A 15,406-nucleotide genomic window follows, 5' to 3' on the forward strand; every position below is an offset into this window, starting at 1 on the left:
TTCTCTTCTGTTACATTACCCTGAGTTAAAATGCCATTGCCTTTTCCAGGGCTATTGCCTTTTTCTCATGCTAGTGTCTTTTAAACAGTCCTCTGCCTATCATCACAGCTATATTTGGATCTTTGCTGTGCACAGTGAGATGAGCACACAACTCTGACATATCAGTGTTATGAGTGTTTTTACTAGGTAAGGCCATACTGTTGCATGGTTTGGATATTATTACGCCATTGAAGGCAGTCAGTTTTAGGATTTAGTTTAAATAAGGGGGTGGTATGTGGCAACTAGGGCTGTGAAAGAATTCTTTTTGAAATTGTATGTGAGTAAAAATAACTGTAATACTTCTATTTCTTAGGCGTTAAAAGTACGGCAAGCAGACATCACCCGAGAAACAGTACAGAAAAGTGTCTGTGTTCTCAGTCAGCTGGTAAGAATGTTTGTTTAACTCCCAAAACACTTTCAAATAACATACTAAATATGATTTGTTTTCCATATTCTTATTTGGAACTTTTGGCTCCAAACATCTTTCTTTAAATCATTGCAGAGGGTAACAAAATACTGAAATAAAATTGCATCAGAAGGCTATGGCATTTGAATGAGCTGCCTTGAATTGGTATCTCCTTGTAACAGTAATTGTAAAAGTGTCTGCCACTTGTCAGGGACCGGGATATCTATTTGCACTTTTGATTATTCTTAAGTGCTACTAACTTTATTTCATGTAGTAGGATTGAGGGGTTAGGCCATTATAATAATGGCCCCATTATAATAATGGAGAGAGTGGCTATTGATGACTGTGAAAGAGGTTTTAAGATAGTCACACATACGGCATACTCTTGTTTTGAAGGAACATCTTGTATTTTTACCTATTTAGCAAAAGCTACTGGTCACCAGGCAGGGAACAGAAATTCCTTCTGTGCTTAAAGCTGAAGAAAGAACTATTAGTGGAGCTGCACGAGCAGTGTTAAAGCAGGGAAGTACTTTTCCAGAAAGATGTTCAGTGATGGTATGGTATGTGCAAATGGAAAGAAAAAGAGTTGTCAACATTTAAAATGAGTTCAGGAGAAAGATGCTGCGAGTTAGCAACTAAGGACGGCCCCTCCATGAACTCTGTGTAATAGTATGTCTATATTGCAAGATAAGAATGGGAGAAGATTAAAGTTCAAAATGAGCGACTAAATAAGTTTTCTTCACTTGCTTGTGTGTTTGTTTTTCTTCCAAGCCTTTGTATGGGTTACTTCAGGCAAAGCTGCAACTCATTACACATGCGTATTTTGAAGAAAAAGACTTCTCGCAAATTTCAATTCTAAAGGTAACTTTCGAGTAATAGTCACACAGAGCAAAACTTTCAGTGTATGGCTACAGACTTTAGTGTTTTTAATTAGTGCTCAAATATTCCACTTGTATAGGTCATTCAATTATTCAGCTCTTCTAATAACTTCATGTGAACTAAATGAACTACCCTAATCTGACAGAGGGTCAACTTTCTGATTTGTAATGAAATAGAAGAATGACCATGATTGTCAGTCTGTATCTCCATCAACTCCATTAGTAAAATTTTACTTTCTTTCTGGAATAAGATGTTGAAATCCTTGAATAAGTGAATTTTATTTATTCTGGATATTGTGTCACCATGTGCCATTAACAGCTTCTGGGGGTTTTTTGCCTTTGTTCTAACTTTTACAGGAACTTTATGATCATATGAATAGTTCCTTGGGCAGTACTTTGCTAGAAGGGTCACAAGTTTATCTTGGTAAGTGACTTTTTTTGTACAAGCAGCAGAGATAATGTTACGCTAATCAACACATTCCCTTCCTGAGCTAATTTGTTTATGTGCATTAACAGATTAAACACCAGAGATCTGTGTGCCTGCACAATATTCTGTTATGAATTTCTTTATTAATGGATTTAAATAAAAGTCAAATAAATGTAACGTTGCTTTCATAATAGGAGTTAGTTGTAGGTTGAAAGCCGTGTTACCTCTTGATCTAACAGTCTGACAAGCAACTGCTTGGCTGCTTTTGGGAAACAGTACCTTCTTAATTTTTAGGTGGAACTATTTGATGGTGTGGGGTGCTCAAGCTTTCATCTACCTGTTATTTGGAATATCTCCCATTTGATTCTGACTCTTCCTTGTGTTTTCTGAATGCACAGTGTAGTATTTACTTCAGTGTTTCCATAGTGCCGTGTGGCAGCCAACAGGAATAACTCAGAGTGTGACTATTCACGTTATTATTGTGTCCATTGTAGATTTGACTCTTGTTCCTGCTCAAAAGAAAGGATTTTATGAGTTCTGCTGTTGAAATAACCAGTTTCACATAGAATGCATAATGGGTGTCCCCCTCCCCCTGAAAAATGGTGACAAGAAGTAAGTTAGTATCTCTACTAGCTATTGAACTGTAATAATTGCTCTCTTTTTGGTATCTCAGGTCTGTCTCCTCGGGATCTTGTTCTTCACTTTAGACACAAGGTAAGTGTTCTCTGCTAGATATGTAAAGTACAGCACTTACTTTGTGGAGTAAAATGCTTTGTGAGGAACTGAAAAATAACCATGTCTAGACATACCTGAGCTAGGAGTAAGAAGACTGTTTCCTAAGTACTTCTGATTACAGTGTCCTGATCTCCCTTCCCCTTCCACCTACATAACTTCAGTGAAAGTAGGTTCCAGACTGAGAAGTTTTGTCTGTCTGCTGGATTCCCTGGGGATTTCTGGGTTTGCATGACATTTCTTTAGTCCTGTCCCAAAGTGCAAGTGGTATCTCAGTTATGGTCTTGTTTCTATTTCCTGCTTCTCGTCAGATGAATGTGATAGAAGAATATTGCTAAAGTCCATGCAGACACAACTTGGAGCATTTTTCCCTGTATCTTGTAATTTTTGCAGCTTCTGCCATTATAGAACCTGAGGGGACTTGTACCTCTCCTTCTTTTTCCTAATGACTATTGAAATTGAGTGTGTATCCTATAGCTAAGGTACAAATAGCATTTAGAATCTTTTATTAACTGAGAGGCACCAAGGAAACAAATTTGAGAATCTGGATTTCACGGTGTATTTGTGCCTGCTCAATAGATTTTTAGGGTAGAACTCATTTTTGTTTAACTTCAGATGTCTGCCAGTCATGCCCCAGAAGCATCTGTGTTTTTCTTTGAGTGTAGAGAGTCTGGACAACCACTGCTGATCTAGATGCCTCATATGTAGATGCCTAAAATTAGGTGAGATGAATGCTATTCTTGGTATTTTGCTGAATTCTTTTCTGTATTTCTGTGAAGGAACTCCTTTTACGCTTATGCAGTTTATTGTTTTTTAAAATTCTGGAATTACCCAACATGTTCTTTCTGATAAGTTTTGTATGATTCAAATTACAGAATTCTTGTTTATGCAGGTTTTTCTTTTTGCATCTCATGCTATTTTAAAATGAATGCTCAGGTGGAGAAAGGGTATTGGAATGCTGGTTTTTACTGGTCAAATGTATTTGATCATTTGACGGTTATGCAGTGATTAACATGAAATCTTGAATAAGAGATTGTGCTTGCACAGTATTTTTGATAAATGGCAATGGTTCACTCACCATGTTTTTCCTTTTTGTGTTTTTTTCAGGTCTTGATCCTTTTTAAATTGATTCTTCTAGAGAAAAAGGTAATGTTTTGTAGGTTGAGGCAGGTAATTGAAATAGAAATGAAACTGTTAATTTTTTTTTTCATATGAAGCCATGTAGAATATACTAGTGAAAAACAAAGTAAAATAAAAGTATAGTTTGCATCCATATATAAATTGGGAAATTATGCTAAAAGTAACTGCTGTGTGTTGACGTATAAATTTGCCTCGACTTCTGTTCTGTCCACACTCTGCCTTATTAATAGCTGTCCCAGCCAGAGTAAGTAAAATGTGATTAAATGTGAGTGGAGAAACTTAACATATTATAAAAGATAGGAAAGGATACCCATAATGCAAATAGGTACCTGTGTGAAGGAACCAATAGGAAATGCTGGTACCTAAAAGGGAGCGTACAGCTTTACAGGGATTCAGTAAGTAGAACTTCTGGTTTGGGCTTTAAATAGTCATACCAAAGGAAATGAGCGCTAGAAGTGTCCTTCAGACCTGAATTGCAAGAGACAATGTAAAGAGCCATATCTGTTAGGTCTGGCTGAACTCAGATTATAAATGGGTAAAATTGGTAAAAACTGTTGAATTCTAGGCTCAGTGTTTCTTTGAGATATCTTACTGCCTCAGAAGCAATGCTATCTTAGCAATTTAAGTGGAATATGCAAAATGTACAAGCAGATGTGAAATAGTAGATAATTTGTTTTCTTCTGTGTATATATTAATACCCTGGAACAAGAACTTTCACTGAAATGACTATGTATCAGCTCCCAGACACATTATGTGAGGATTTTTTTTGTTTTGCTTTTTAAAAAATTTTTGTTTAAAGTTTTGTTTCCCTTTCCCAAATGTCACTTTTTCTTCGGTGAACCTGCAGCGTTAAAACCCAGCTGCTTCAGAGTGCTGAGAAAGAACATTAGAATTTCCTGTTAGCTGCAACTGGAAAGTCAGTAGGACTTAATGTATAAGATGTTGAAACAGTTGGGGGGGGGTTTGTTTTGTTTTATTTTTTTTTAAAGTCTATATCCAAGGCCTAGGTATCTTTTGTGAGGCAGTAAATGTGGCTTTTAAAAACAGAAGTAGCAGCTTTTCCAAAGCTTTTGCACTTGTCACTTAATTCTGTCAGTTAGATATACCTTGACAGTTCTAAGTATTTATTGATGAGAATAAATGCAGTTTCTGCATTAAAAAGCCATATGCTAAAGACTGCTATAGTAAAGGCTAAGCAAAAGGTATACTGGAGGAAACATAATTATGACACAGTAGGAGTACACGTGTAGAAATGTATGTAATCAAGACTCGATATGCAAACTTATCCCAAAAATAACTTAATATGTTCTGAAAGTCTACAGTGATTTTTATTTTTTTTAAACCGTAAGTGGAAAAAATATTTTCCAGTTAAGATTTTGCAAAGTATCTCTACTAATCTGTTTAAAAACTTATGATAGCATTTCATCAGGTCAGTTCAGCATTTGGACATACATAAACAAAATACTTTACTGAGCTACAATTCTTTTATGAAGTTGCTCAAACCACAAGACATAAATGCACAGGAAGAGGGGAGAGGGAGGGTTTCCCAACCATGTTCATATAACTCAAACATATGAAATTGTTTTGAAAATAACTGGATGCTTATTGAATAAATCTGCAGGTTGCTTTGTTTTTGTTTTTCCCTAAGCTCACACAGGAAGACAACACTTGGAATTTCAAAAGGGAAGAGTTTTGGTTTTCTGGCACTGCCTGTTTTCTGGCAGATGTTAAGTTTCCTGAATAACTGTGGGAATCTGTATGTTCAAAGACCTTAAATATAATATGCAAGAAGCCACTAGTAATGCCAGTTTCCCTTGAGCTGAAAAATGCCTGAATGCCACAGACCAATTTCCTTTAATCCTTAGCAATTTGGTTGATGCCTTTCCACAGGCTAGAGGAATTTTTTTTTTTTTTCACCTCTCAGCTGTTACTAGGCTGGAAGACTATTTCCAGATGGTGGTCATTTGACTTTCTGCTGCCAGGACCACCCAGTTTGCTGATGTAAATGTTGTAGGCCATATAACAGGGTTGGGAGGGGCAAGGAAGTGTGCACCCATATAGAGAGAAAGATGGCAGAGGGACTTGATGGAACAAATACAGAAAAGTACTCGGCTTAAGTAAGTGGTATACCCAAAAAAAACCCTAGACTGGAATAGATTTATTGAAAACAAGGTACTTCTTTATAGACTTAATTATTTCTGTAGGCTTAAAAATAAGTTTGGCTAGGAATACGTGGTATCTGAGAATCTGTTGTTTCTGTTGTAGTTCATTGCTATTATATCATGCATCTTTCATACATGCATTATAGAGCAGCATCTTAAAAGAAGTTAGACTTTTTTATTCCCATTGGAGTCAGCCAAAATTCTTTCCTCAGATGAGCTGATTGTTCTGCTCATAGTGCTTTTTCTGTGGCTGTTGCAGTTTGAATTCACCTATGTTGAACATAGAAAAAAGAAAGATTGTACAAGATAACATACATAGTCTATTTCCAGCTGAGGTACCATTAAACATCGTTTGGTATGTGTTAAGACTGCATAGGTGTTTCTCTTGGTTCCGTCAATTCACTAGCTTGTAAACTTGCAAATACTAGTGGAACATGAGTTGTTATTCATCAGTCACTTCTAAAGTGTTGTCTTAGCTTACAGCAGAAATCTTTTATTAAGTCTAAGTCTGCAAACTTGCACTTTTAATTTCATCGTATGCCTATTAAACTGGCCTGCAAAGTCATCAAGTTAGATCATTCTGTATTCCTTTGCATTGTTGATTCCTTGTAATGCTCATGTATTTTTTACTAGTATTGTGCTGCTTGAGGATGTAAAAATGGCATTGTTAAACAAGTTGACTTTTGTGGGTTTTTTTTTGTTTTGGGGTAGGGTTGGTTTTGTTTGGTTTTTTTTGTTTCTTCCCCCTTGAAGGCCTGTCTTGGAGGAACTCCAGTAGTAATACTCAGTCTGCCTTGTGTTTCTTCTTTCATTGCTAGCCTTTGACACCCCCCTTTTGAATTCCTAACTAATTTACTAATCCCAGTCTCTCTGATTTAATTCAGGAGATTCTGTTTTCCCATGTTATGCCTTAAGTGCTTTACCAAAGTTAATATCAGTCATGTCTTCTGTTTCCAAAAAATCTTTTTAATCATAGGAAGATACCTGTAATAAAGGCATGCTGCATTTACCCTGTTTTTCATTTATCTGCATGGCTTTAATGTGTTTTCTTAGAAGATATGTTTTTGCATAAGTTTTTGTCAGAATGGAGATTATTTGGCCTCTTTGATTTATTACAGAGATTTTAATGTACTACAAATGAACAAGAATTTATGTGGCGTGCCAGGAACAACATTTTTCTGTCAGTCATTCAATAACTGGATCAATTTGGGAAAAAAAATCTGAATAACTGACAGAAAAATCTGAATGACAAGTATATATTAGACACGTATATATTAGACACGTGTGTGTGTGTGTATATATGACATATATATTACAAATATTATAAAATACAAGAATACAATAGACATTTAAATATTTACTTTGAACTGTGGTATGAGCTTTTGTTGGTAAGCAGACCTTCTAAAGTAACATAAAAAGCAATGCCTTGAATAGTTTGCATGTGTTCTGACTATCTTTGTCATGCTTAAGTGTAATTTTATTTTTCTCATTCTCTCCTCCCTAATTTCCCTTTCCTCTCTTGCATGCTCTCTTCCCCCCACACCCCTCCCTTCTGCCACCAGGTGCTGTTTTATATTTCTCCAGTAAATAGATTGGTGGGAGCTCTGATGACTGTCCTGTCACTCTTTCCTGGTAAGAAGAGAAGTTTGGACTTCTTTTTATATGCTTTCTGGTGATAACTGAGACTGGCTGTACTGTTTCATTTGGAAAACAACTTATGTGACAATAGAGTTATGTTAGTATGTTGCCTGAAAAATGGGTGACTTGTATGCATGTCCATGTATTACGTACAATCTCCTAATACTTAGTACTTGTACTCTATGGGTTATTTCTTGTGCTTAACCAGAGCCACTGGATCTTCTGTATTGCCCGTGGGTAACATAGATGGGACCCTGAATAAGTCACACATTCCTGTGAAGTTCCTTAAACTAAAATACAAACCTCTCTCTCCCTTCTACCTGCGCTCTTCAAAAAAAGAAAAAAAAAAAAAAAAGAAAAAAAGAAAAACAAACCCAAAACCCCTAACCTTGCTAATTCTTAGTTTCTAACCAGTATTCTCAAAGCAAAAAAGCTGGGGCAGATTCTTTAGGAGAGAAAGTGTAGGTTTTGGGTTTTGTTTTTTCTTTAACACCCCCACCCCCCAAGTAGTGTTTTAAAATATGTAATTTCCACTCTGCACAGAAGAGCACTTCGTTCATTTTCTTTAACAAAAGTAATGTAGATTTCTGTTGAGATGCTGATATTCGTGCATGCCATCACTTTCCAGGTATGATTGAACATGGTCTTACTGACTGCTCACAGTATAGGCCAAGAAGGAGCATATCAGAGGATGCTGGCTTGCAGGAAAATACAGCACGGTTAGATGACTATGTTTCTGTGTCTGCTGCTGATACTTCAAATACAAACTTAGGAATGGGAAGAGGAGGCAGGAAGATGGCAGGAAACCATTCACTGGAAGGTCAAAAAGCAAACGTGCCTTTCTTCCAGTCAGAGAAGACTTGCAATGGAGCTCAGTCCTCCAATGGTACTGTGCAGCGCTTGAAAGTTCCTTCCCACACTTCTCCAGCGTCCTCTGAAAGTGACTGGGAGACCTTAGATCCTAGCATTTTGGAGGAGTCTAATTTGAAAGGAGGAGAACGTGAAAATACAGCATCAGAACAGGCTGAAAATCTTCCAAGTGAGGGCATGAGCTCAGAAAGCCTTCCAATCACTGTGCAGCCCCAAGCAAATACAGGACACACGGTGCTTGTTCCAGGACTGATATCTGGGTTGGAAGAGGACCAGTATGGTATGCCGTTGGCTATTTTTACAAAGGTAAACATGTTGTTCATGATACCTGGTAACTCATAAAGACTTCTGTTTTTCAGAAGTGGCTAAAAATTTTGGTTACCCAACTCCAAATGGACAGTAGGGTACTACAAAACATGTAAGTACCGTCTCTGGCAAGTGTCTGTGTTCCCACACAGGTGGAAGGCGTGAGCGCATGTCTGAGAGGTGTGCGCACGCACACATGCGTTCCACTTTTCTTTCATATGTATACTTACATACTATTTTCAATTCTACATGATGGTAACCTGCAACCCCACTGTGGTTAATAAATGGTATGTATCAGTAACTACTGTTTTCTTTTACTCTGAAGAATTGTTGATCTAACCTATATGGGGCAAGATCAGAGTACTTAAGAAGTGTTTAGGTACCTTAATCTAAACTAAGATTCTGAAAGCTATGTCTTAGCTGACACCTAAGCCTATGTTTTCCTCTTTTAATTTTTATATATATATATGTATTTATGAATGTGTATGTGTATATATATGCACAAAATGTGTATATAAATGTTTGTGTATATATACACACGCAAAAAAAAAAAAAATTTTCACCCTTCTTTACATGATAACTCTTCCTGGTTGTCTGTGGCTCTTCCCCTGTGCACGGTGCTGAGCTGCTGAATTTTAAGCTTGCGCTGATGCCTAACTGAACTCCAGGTATTCCAGAGTCTCTCTAAGGACTCTGATGGGCATTGTCAGTTAACAAGCAATACATTTACTAGGGCTGGTTTCCCATAAAAAACAGGGAAAACGCGTCCCTTTTAAAGACTTTGGTCAGTAAAAGAAGTTATATAATGCAGTTTTTTGTTTTGTTTTTAATGTAATAACCTTTTAGATGAATATTTGCCCAGAAGGTAGAAGATTCAGATTTATTTCCTCCAGCTGATGAGGTTCAAAGTGGTGTTTCTTACTTTGGAGGCGCTTATTTGCATTTCCTTGCAGAGCATTGTATCTGATAATTGTGTTTGAGCTTCTCGCAATAACTTTCATTGGAAACGGTACACTGTGGGCCCAAGTGAGCAGCTCAAATGTCATTGCCCTGTATTGCCTCACATCACTGTTAGAAATGCTTTTTCAACAAAGATCTGCAGTCTGGTGTTTGTCCTTATGGTCTGTCTAATGAAAAGAACAGCCTGTAAATTGTGTTTAGTCTAGTTCCGTTGAAAATACTAGATTGAAAGCAAGAAGAAAATAATTGATAAGGGGGACTATGAGTGCAAACTTAGTTTGCTACTAAGCTCATAAAATGGAAAAGTAAACAAATTTAAGGAAGCTGACAGTTTCTACATGTTTACCTTCTGTTCCACAAAGGCACTTTTCATTTGAGTTCATCCAATGTAATCAAAGCAGAAAAGGCTTTACAGCTCTTAAGCTATCAAAAAAATGTGATTCAAAGTTATAGTTTAACCACTTACTGGAAAGTTTAAATCTCTTTTAGAGCTCTCATCTCAGGGTTGTTTTATGCCATGGTATGGAAAGACTAATAAATCTGACAAATTTGAATGGGAGGAGATCTTGCCAGATGGTATAATACCATATCCAAGTACACCAGAGCATAAGGAAAAATAGGTTCTTTGGTACCAGTTCTGTAAGATGTAATACTCATTTCATTTGCACTGTTTTAAAAAGAGTGGAACACATTCATGGAAATAAAAGTTGTTAAACTTACAGACAAATGTGAATTTGGGACCTGACACTTGATATTTTAAATAGTGAAAGATTTCCAAGACTTTGCTACTTGAGTATACAGTAATTAAATCTTCCTTTGCCAGCTTCTTAAGCCGTATTTTTTGAAAATTTTCCATTTTAGGTTGGTGATTCATCTCAAAGCACCGTTGTTCCTTTGACACAGGCTGTTTGTTTTCAAACTGATAAGTGCTTGTCATCTGGAAAGCCATCGCTGTGTCTAATATAACAAAAGGGAATAGTTGTGCTCCTTTCTTCCATATGTTTCCAATTACCATGTACTGTGTGATAAAGTGCATGTGCTCTTTGTTTCTGTCCAGTATGCCGTTAGCCTTTCTGGATTTCTACTAGTGAATAAATTGCTTTGTGCTTTATGCAATTGAACAGCTGAAATTAGTCTTCCGTATTAGACTTCAGGGGTATGTTGATCCTGTGTTTAAAAAGAAAATTACAATACCTACAGCTGCTTCTCAATGACTTCCCTCAAAGCCTTTTTTCAAAATGTTTGGGGTTTTTTTGAATTGGAATGTAGGATACTAGATTAACTTACAAGCATGGAGTGGCTACAAAGCACAGTGTATTGCTTTTTATCCTGCTCTTTCTTAAGGCAGGCATGCATATGCTTATCAAAAATTGATTGCTATCTCTGGAGCCTGGAAATCTCCACCTACAAAATGTGGATAGCAATCTGTAGCTTTCCTGCATTATGTGCTTCAGGACTACCAGAAGACATCATGGTATGCAAGTGAAGAGATTAATCTTTATCTCCATTGACTTCTTGTCTCTGAACTGACCTGAGACCTCACTCTTGTTTTATACTGTGTATTCTGTTGCCTTATAAACACATTTGATTCCTGTCCTTTGCACTGTGTCTCAGTTTCTGTCCTGAGACTGAAAGGCGACACAATCTCTTGAAAAATGTAATTCATGTGGACTCTGGTTGCTTTGCTTTGCAGATGTAATGTAGCAAAACAACAGATAATTGTGGCTGAAATTGTAATAACCAAGGTTCGTTCTGGGTGGAATGTGCTGGCTTTTATTAGGAAGAACTCTGAATATAGACAATTTCTGTCTTTTTTTTTTTTGTGTGCTTTATTGTTAATCCTCTAAATATCTCTGTTACTTTAGGGGTACCTTTGTTTGCCATACATGGCACTGCAGCAGCATCATCTCCTGTCAGATATAACAGTCCGTGGCTTTGTTGCGGGAGCCACCAATATCCTGTTCCGTCAGCAGAAACATCTGAGTGATGCAATTGTGGAAGTATGAATCTTTGCATTTGAACTTCTTGAACTGGGGGGAGGGGGAAGCAGAGGTTGCATTTTAAATATAGCTTTAAAGTTTCACATTCATGCCCAAATTTTGAATTACTTCCCTATGAAATAAATTCTTAAATGCAGAAGTTTATTAAATTTGTATCATTTGTTAGGATAGGATTAGATAAGCTGTGCAAAACTAATACACGTTTTTCTGTATATTCTTAATATCCAATATTTGAATTTGCAGGGCACTTCCTAAATTTTTCTTTTGTTGCTGGTGTAATTTTACTTTTCATGTCATGGGCTTTTTTCATGACTTTGTAATAAGGTCTTCAAAAGTAAGTGCTTGCAGCTGAGAAACACATACAGTTGGATAATAAAGCACATTGTTATTGACTTCCTTCTGATTTAATCAAGAGGTTAAAAAAAATAGTATCTAAGAAAACACTGTGTCAGTTCTAGCAAATAGATACAACTATATAATCAACATTTGGTAACCTAAGATAGCTACATATAGGTAACCAACTTAATAAATTGAAGTGATAATCGAAGAGTCTCTAGGAAAATACATGTGAGCACCGAACTTCCCCTACCAAATCCTGTCAAATAAGCAGCTTTTACTATATGCCAGGAAGATGATCAGATTCTGGTTATATCAGAGCAGTATCTGACTTGCTGAGAACAGTTAATTCATTATTTCTTTGGCCATTTGTTTCTTCTTGATATTTTGGGGGACTGTGGGTTTAGATTTAGGTAGCAATATATAGTAGTGTATATAAGCAGTTTTATTTAGATAAATGTTTACCCTTGGAATTATTTCAAACAGATAGAAGATGCTCACGTACAAATCCACGATCCAGAACTCCGTAAGATCCTGAACCCAACAACTGCTGACCTAAGATTTGCAGATTACTTGGTGAAGCATGTAACTGAGAACAGAGATGATGTTTTCCTTGATGGCACTGGATGGGAGGGAGGAGATGAGTGGATCAGGGCTCAGTTCAGTGCTTATCTTCATGCACTGCTTGCTGCTGTGCTGCAACCAGGTAGAACAGATACCTTGTCTAGGGACTGAGACGAGGGTGGGTGTAATAAGCATTTGCTCTGTTGCATTGAACGTGTGGCCTATCATTGGATCTCCCTCTGCCTAATGTTTCATTTTAGACTGTTTTTTTGGTTGTCCTTGGCTATCCTTGTTATTCCTTGACAAGCTTATTACTAATTCTTACTTCACAGCCTTACACTTTCTTCTTTGTCTGTCTCCTCCTTGATTTAATTCAGTTTTCCTCATAAGTAGAAGTACCTGAAACCCCATATATGATGAGACTTTTACAAACTTGGGTATCTTACAGACTCTCTTGCAACCTGAAGTTAATTTGGGGGAACTAATTGGATTCAAGGAGACGTGAAGTTAAGTGGCTGTCTTCAGGAAGTTTTACTAGGCTCTTTTCCCTTCCTGCCATGGTCTTAAGTAGGGATTCACATAAGTGAAAAGTGTCATCTAGAGGCTTTATAAGCTTGTGTTTTCTGGAGCTAGCATTTTTTGTCTTAACTCAGAGGGAATTCTCTATGTTCCAACCTTTTGTGCATGAGTGTAACTAAAAGAATTAGTGTTTTATTTGTGGAAAATGTTTAGTTTGCCCAGCACTGACCCTGTTAACTTCATTCTTGTCATTATTATTCTCTATTCACATCAATTAACTAATTCAGATCTTGTTCTGTGGTATTTGTGAGAAAACATGGGATTGAGAACTTGATTTTTAAAGTCTGTAAGATGCTAAGTTCTTTGTCTGACAACATTAATATTTTAAGATTATTACCTGGTTGATATGAAATGTTAGGGTTTTCTGGAAACTCATACTACTTCACTGGCTGGCTCTAAAGTGATTTCCTATACTCTTTAGTGTTTTAAAGTGGATGTTGTTATGATAAATTTGTTCCACAGTAGTTCATACTAAAGTTTTGGAGTGGATTTGGGATTTACTAAATTTGAATGAGTAATAACGTAGTACAGCAAAGCCCAGTGTATCTGACCGAGACCAATGCAAATGATGGCTTTGTTCTTCATTGCTATGTGGCCATTCTCTTCCCTTTCCTGTCTTTGCCCAGAGAATAAGTTGAGAGGCCTATGTTTGGATGACTTTTTTCCCAGTTGAGTTCTTTACTTAGAACTTTATAAATTAAATACTTTTCTTATTTTTAACTTTTTAAGCCCCCCCTCCCCTGGCATTGTATATTTGGGACACTTTAAAATGAAAATAAAACATTTTTGAAGTGCCCAGTTCTTAGTACTAGAGTTTTAATTGTCTTTGATTTGATAAGGGCCTGGAAAATGTTAATTTTTCTTTACAAGAAAAAAAGTTATTTGTCTTGTATTACATCTTTAATGAATTGCTGCAAATTCTCATCTTTATTTTAATTTATCAGACAATGAAAAGACTTTGTCAGACTTCGGAACGGCATTTGTAGCAGCCTGGAAAAATACCCACAACTACAGAGTATGGAATAGCAACAAGCATCCAGCTCTTGCAGAGGTAAATTCTAGGTAAGGAAACTTTTTTTTTTTTGTTAAACATTTAACATGGCGAGCTCCTAGTATGTGTAGTCAGGCACACTGTTCTGTACAATTAAAGCCATTCCCCTTGTTCCTGCTATAAAGCCCTGAGGGTGAAACTTTGGGGCCCTATTCTGTAAGTATGGAAACCAAGTATTTCTGTTCTTCAATACCTTACTCTCATTCTGGGCTATAGTTTTATGAGGAGAAATATATCCAGAGTCAGGAGAAGTGAAACTTATTCAAGTTGATTGTTGGCTGTCCCCAGCTATAGAAAGTTTGTCATTCCTCAGGAATTGTCCTCAGATGGTTCTGTTTTTTATTAATTGCTTCCAGGTGTCCAGGGAATAGCTGTGTCCAGGGTTGTCATTGATGGGGATGGAGGAGAGCTGGCTGTTTTATATTGCATCTTCTATACTTTGGATTGTTTTATGTGTATTTTCACTGAAAGATTAGATGATGCCAGGCTTGGTAACACTGTTGGCTCTGCATGTGTTTTGTTTAGCATGGGTTATTACTGTGCTGCAGGGAGTTCTGTTTCTTTTGCTTTTGCTGCTGCTGTAGTCTGAAAAGGTTTTTCTTTAGACCTACAGAGCTCTTTTGGTCTACTTAAGGGATCTTTTTTCTTTTAATTTGCTCTGTGTTGCTAGAAGAAGGTGCCTCTGCCTTAGTGTGAAAAGATTGTTAATATCTGGTCTGTAAATAGAAGGCATCTTACAGGTAGTTCATAAGAAATCTAAGGTTGAATAGTCACTGGGACCTAACCTTCTGTAAAGTGATATAGTAGTATATCTACAAAAGACTTTTTTTTTTTTTGTAAGCCACAGAGAGGAGTACAACTAATAATTGTGTGATACGGATTCATCGTGAAAAAACAAATACTTAATGTTTTCTTGTGGTTTTTCCTCCTCTTCTAGCCACCCATTCCAGGGACAGTACTCTGTATCAGATGTTAAGTTAAGATTGTCACAGTAAGTATATAGTACTTTGATTTTTATTTTTTTTTTAAAGTGTGGTCAAATATTAATAACTGTATAACTGTTGTTATGATGAACTAAACAAAATAATTATTTAAATAGGCCATGTACATGAAACTATACGTAACATTCTCTTGCAAAATATCACCACATCTAAGGATGGAACGTTTACCCGAAATAGGGAAAAACAGTTCTAATGCACTATTTTGTGTTGGACTTTACATAATATAGCCCTGATTTTTTGCATTGCAGTTATAATTCTTTTGTGTACTTATTTTTAAATTGTAAACTAAAGCTGTTAAAACTTTTATCAGTGTTTTT

The 15,406-nt window shown here is 36.6% G+C and overlaps 1 protein-coding gene across 12 annotated transcripts in view; it reads left to right on the forward strand.

Moving 5' to 3' along the window:
• The window catches only part of AVL9 (AVL9 cell migration associated), a 49,906-nt gene that overhangs the window by 21,661 nt on the left and 12,839 nt on the right, over window positions 1-15,406 (forward strand). For all 12 annotated transcript variants that reach the window (XM_072853627.1, XM_072853618.1, XM_072853620.1 and 9 more), the window contains 11 exons: window positions 353-424; window positions 1,217-1,306; window positions 1,681-1,747; window positions 2,424-2,464; window positions 3,590-3,628; window positions 7,347-7,416; window positions 8,051-8,598; window positions 11,424-11,558; window positions 12,381-12,600; window positions 13,982-14,099; window positions 15,026-15,079. In XM_072853627.1, the coding sequence (XP_072709728.1) occupies window positions 353-424; window positions 1,217-1,306; window positions 1,681-1,747; window positions 2,424-2,464; window positions 3,590-3,628; window positions 7,347-7,416; window positions 8,051-8,598; window positions 11,424-11,558; window positions 12,381-12,600; window positions 13,982-14,099; window positions 15,026-15,079 (1,454 nt within the window). The remainder of the gene's footprint in view (window positions 1-352; window positions 425-1,216; window positions 1,307-1,680; window positions 1,748-2,423; window positions 2,465-3,589; window positions 3,629-7,346; window positions 7,417-8,050; window positions 8,599-11,423; window positions 11,559-12,380; window positions 12,601-13,981; window positions 14,100-15,025; window positions 15,080-15,406) is intronic.

This window comes from Ciconia boyciana, chromosome 2 (genome assembly GCF_034638445.1).
Source record: "Ciconia boyciana chromosome 2, ASM3463844v1, whole genome shotgun sequence".
Lineage (NCBI taxonomy): Eukaryota > Metazoa > Chordata > Aves > Ciconiiformes > Ciconiidae > Ciconia > Ciconia boyciana.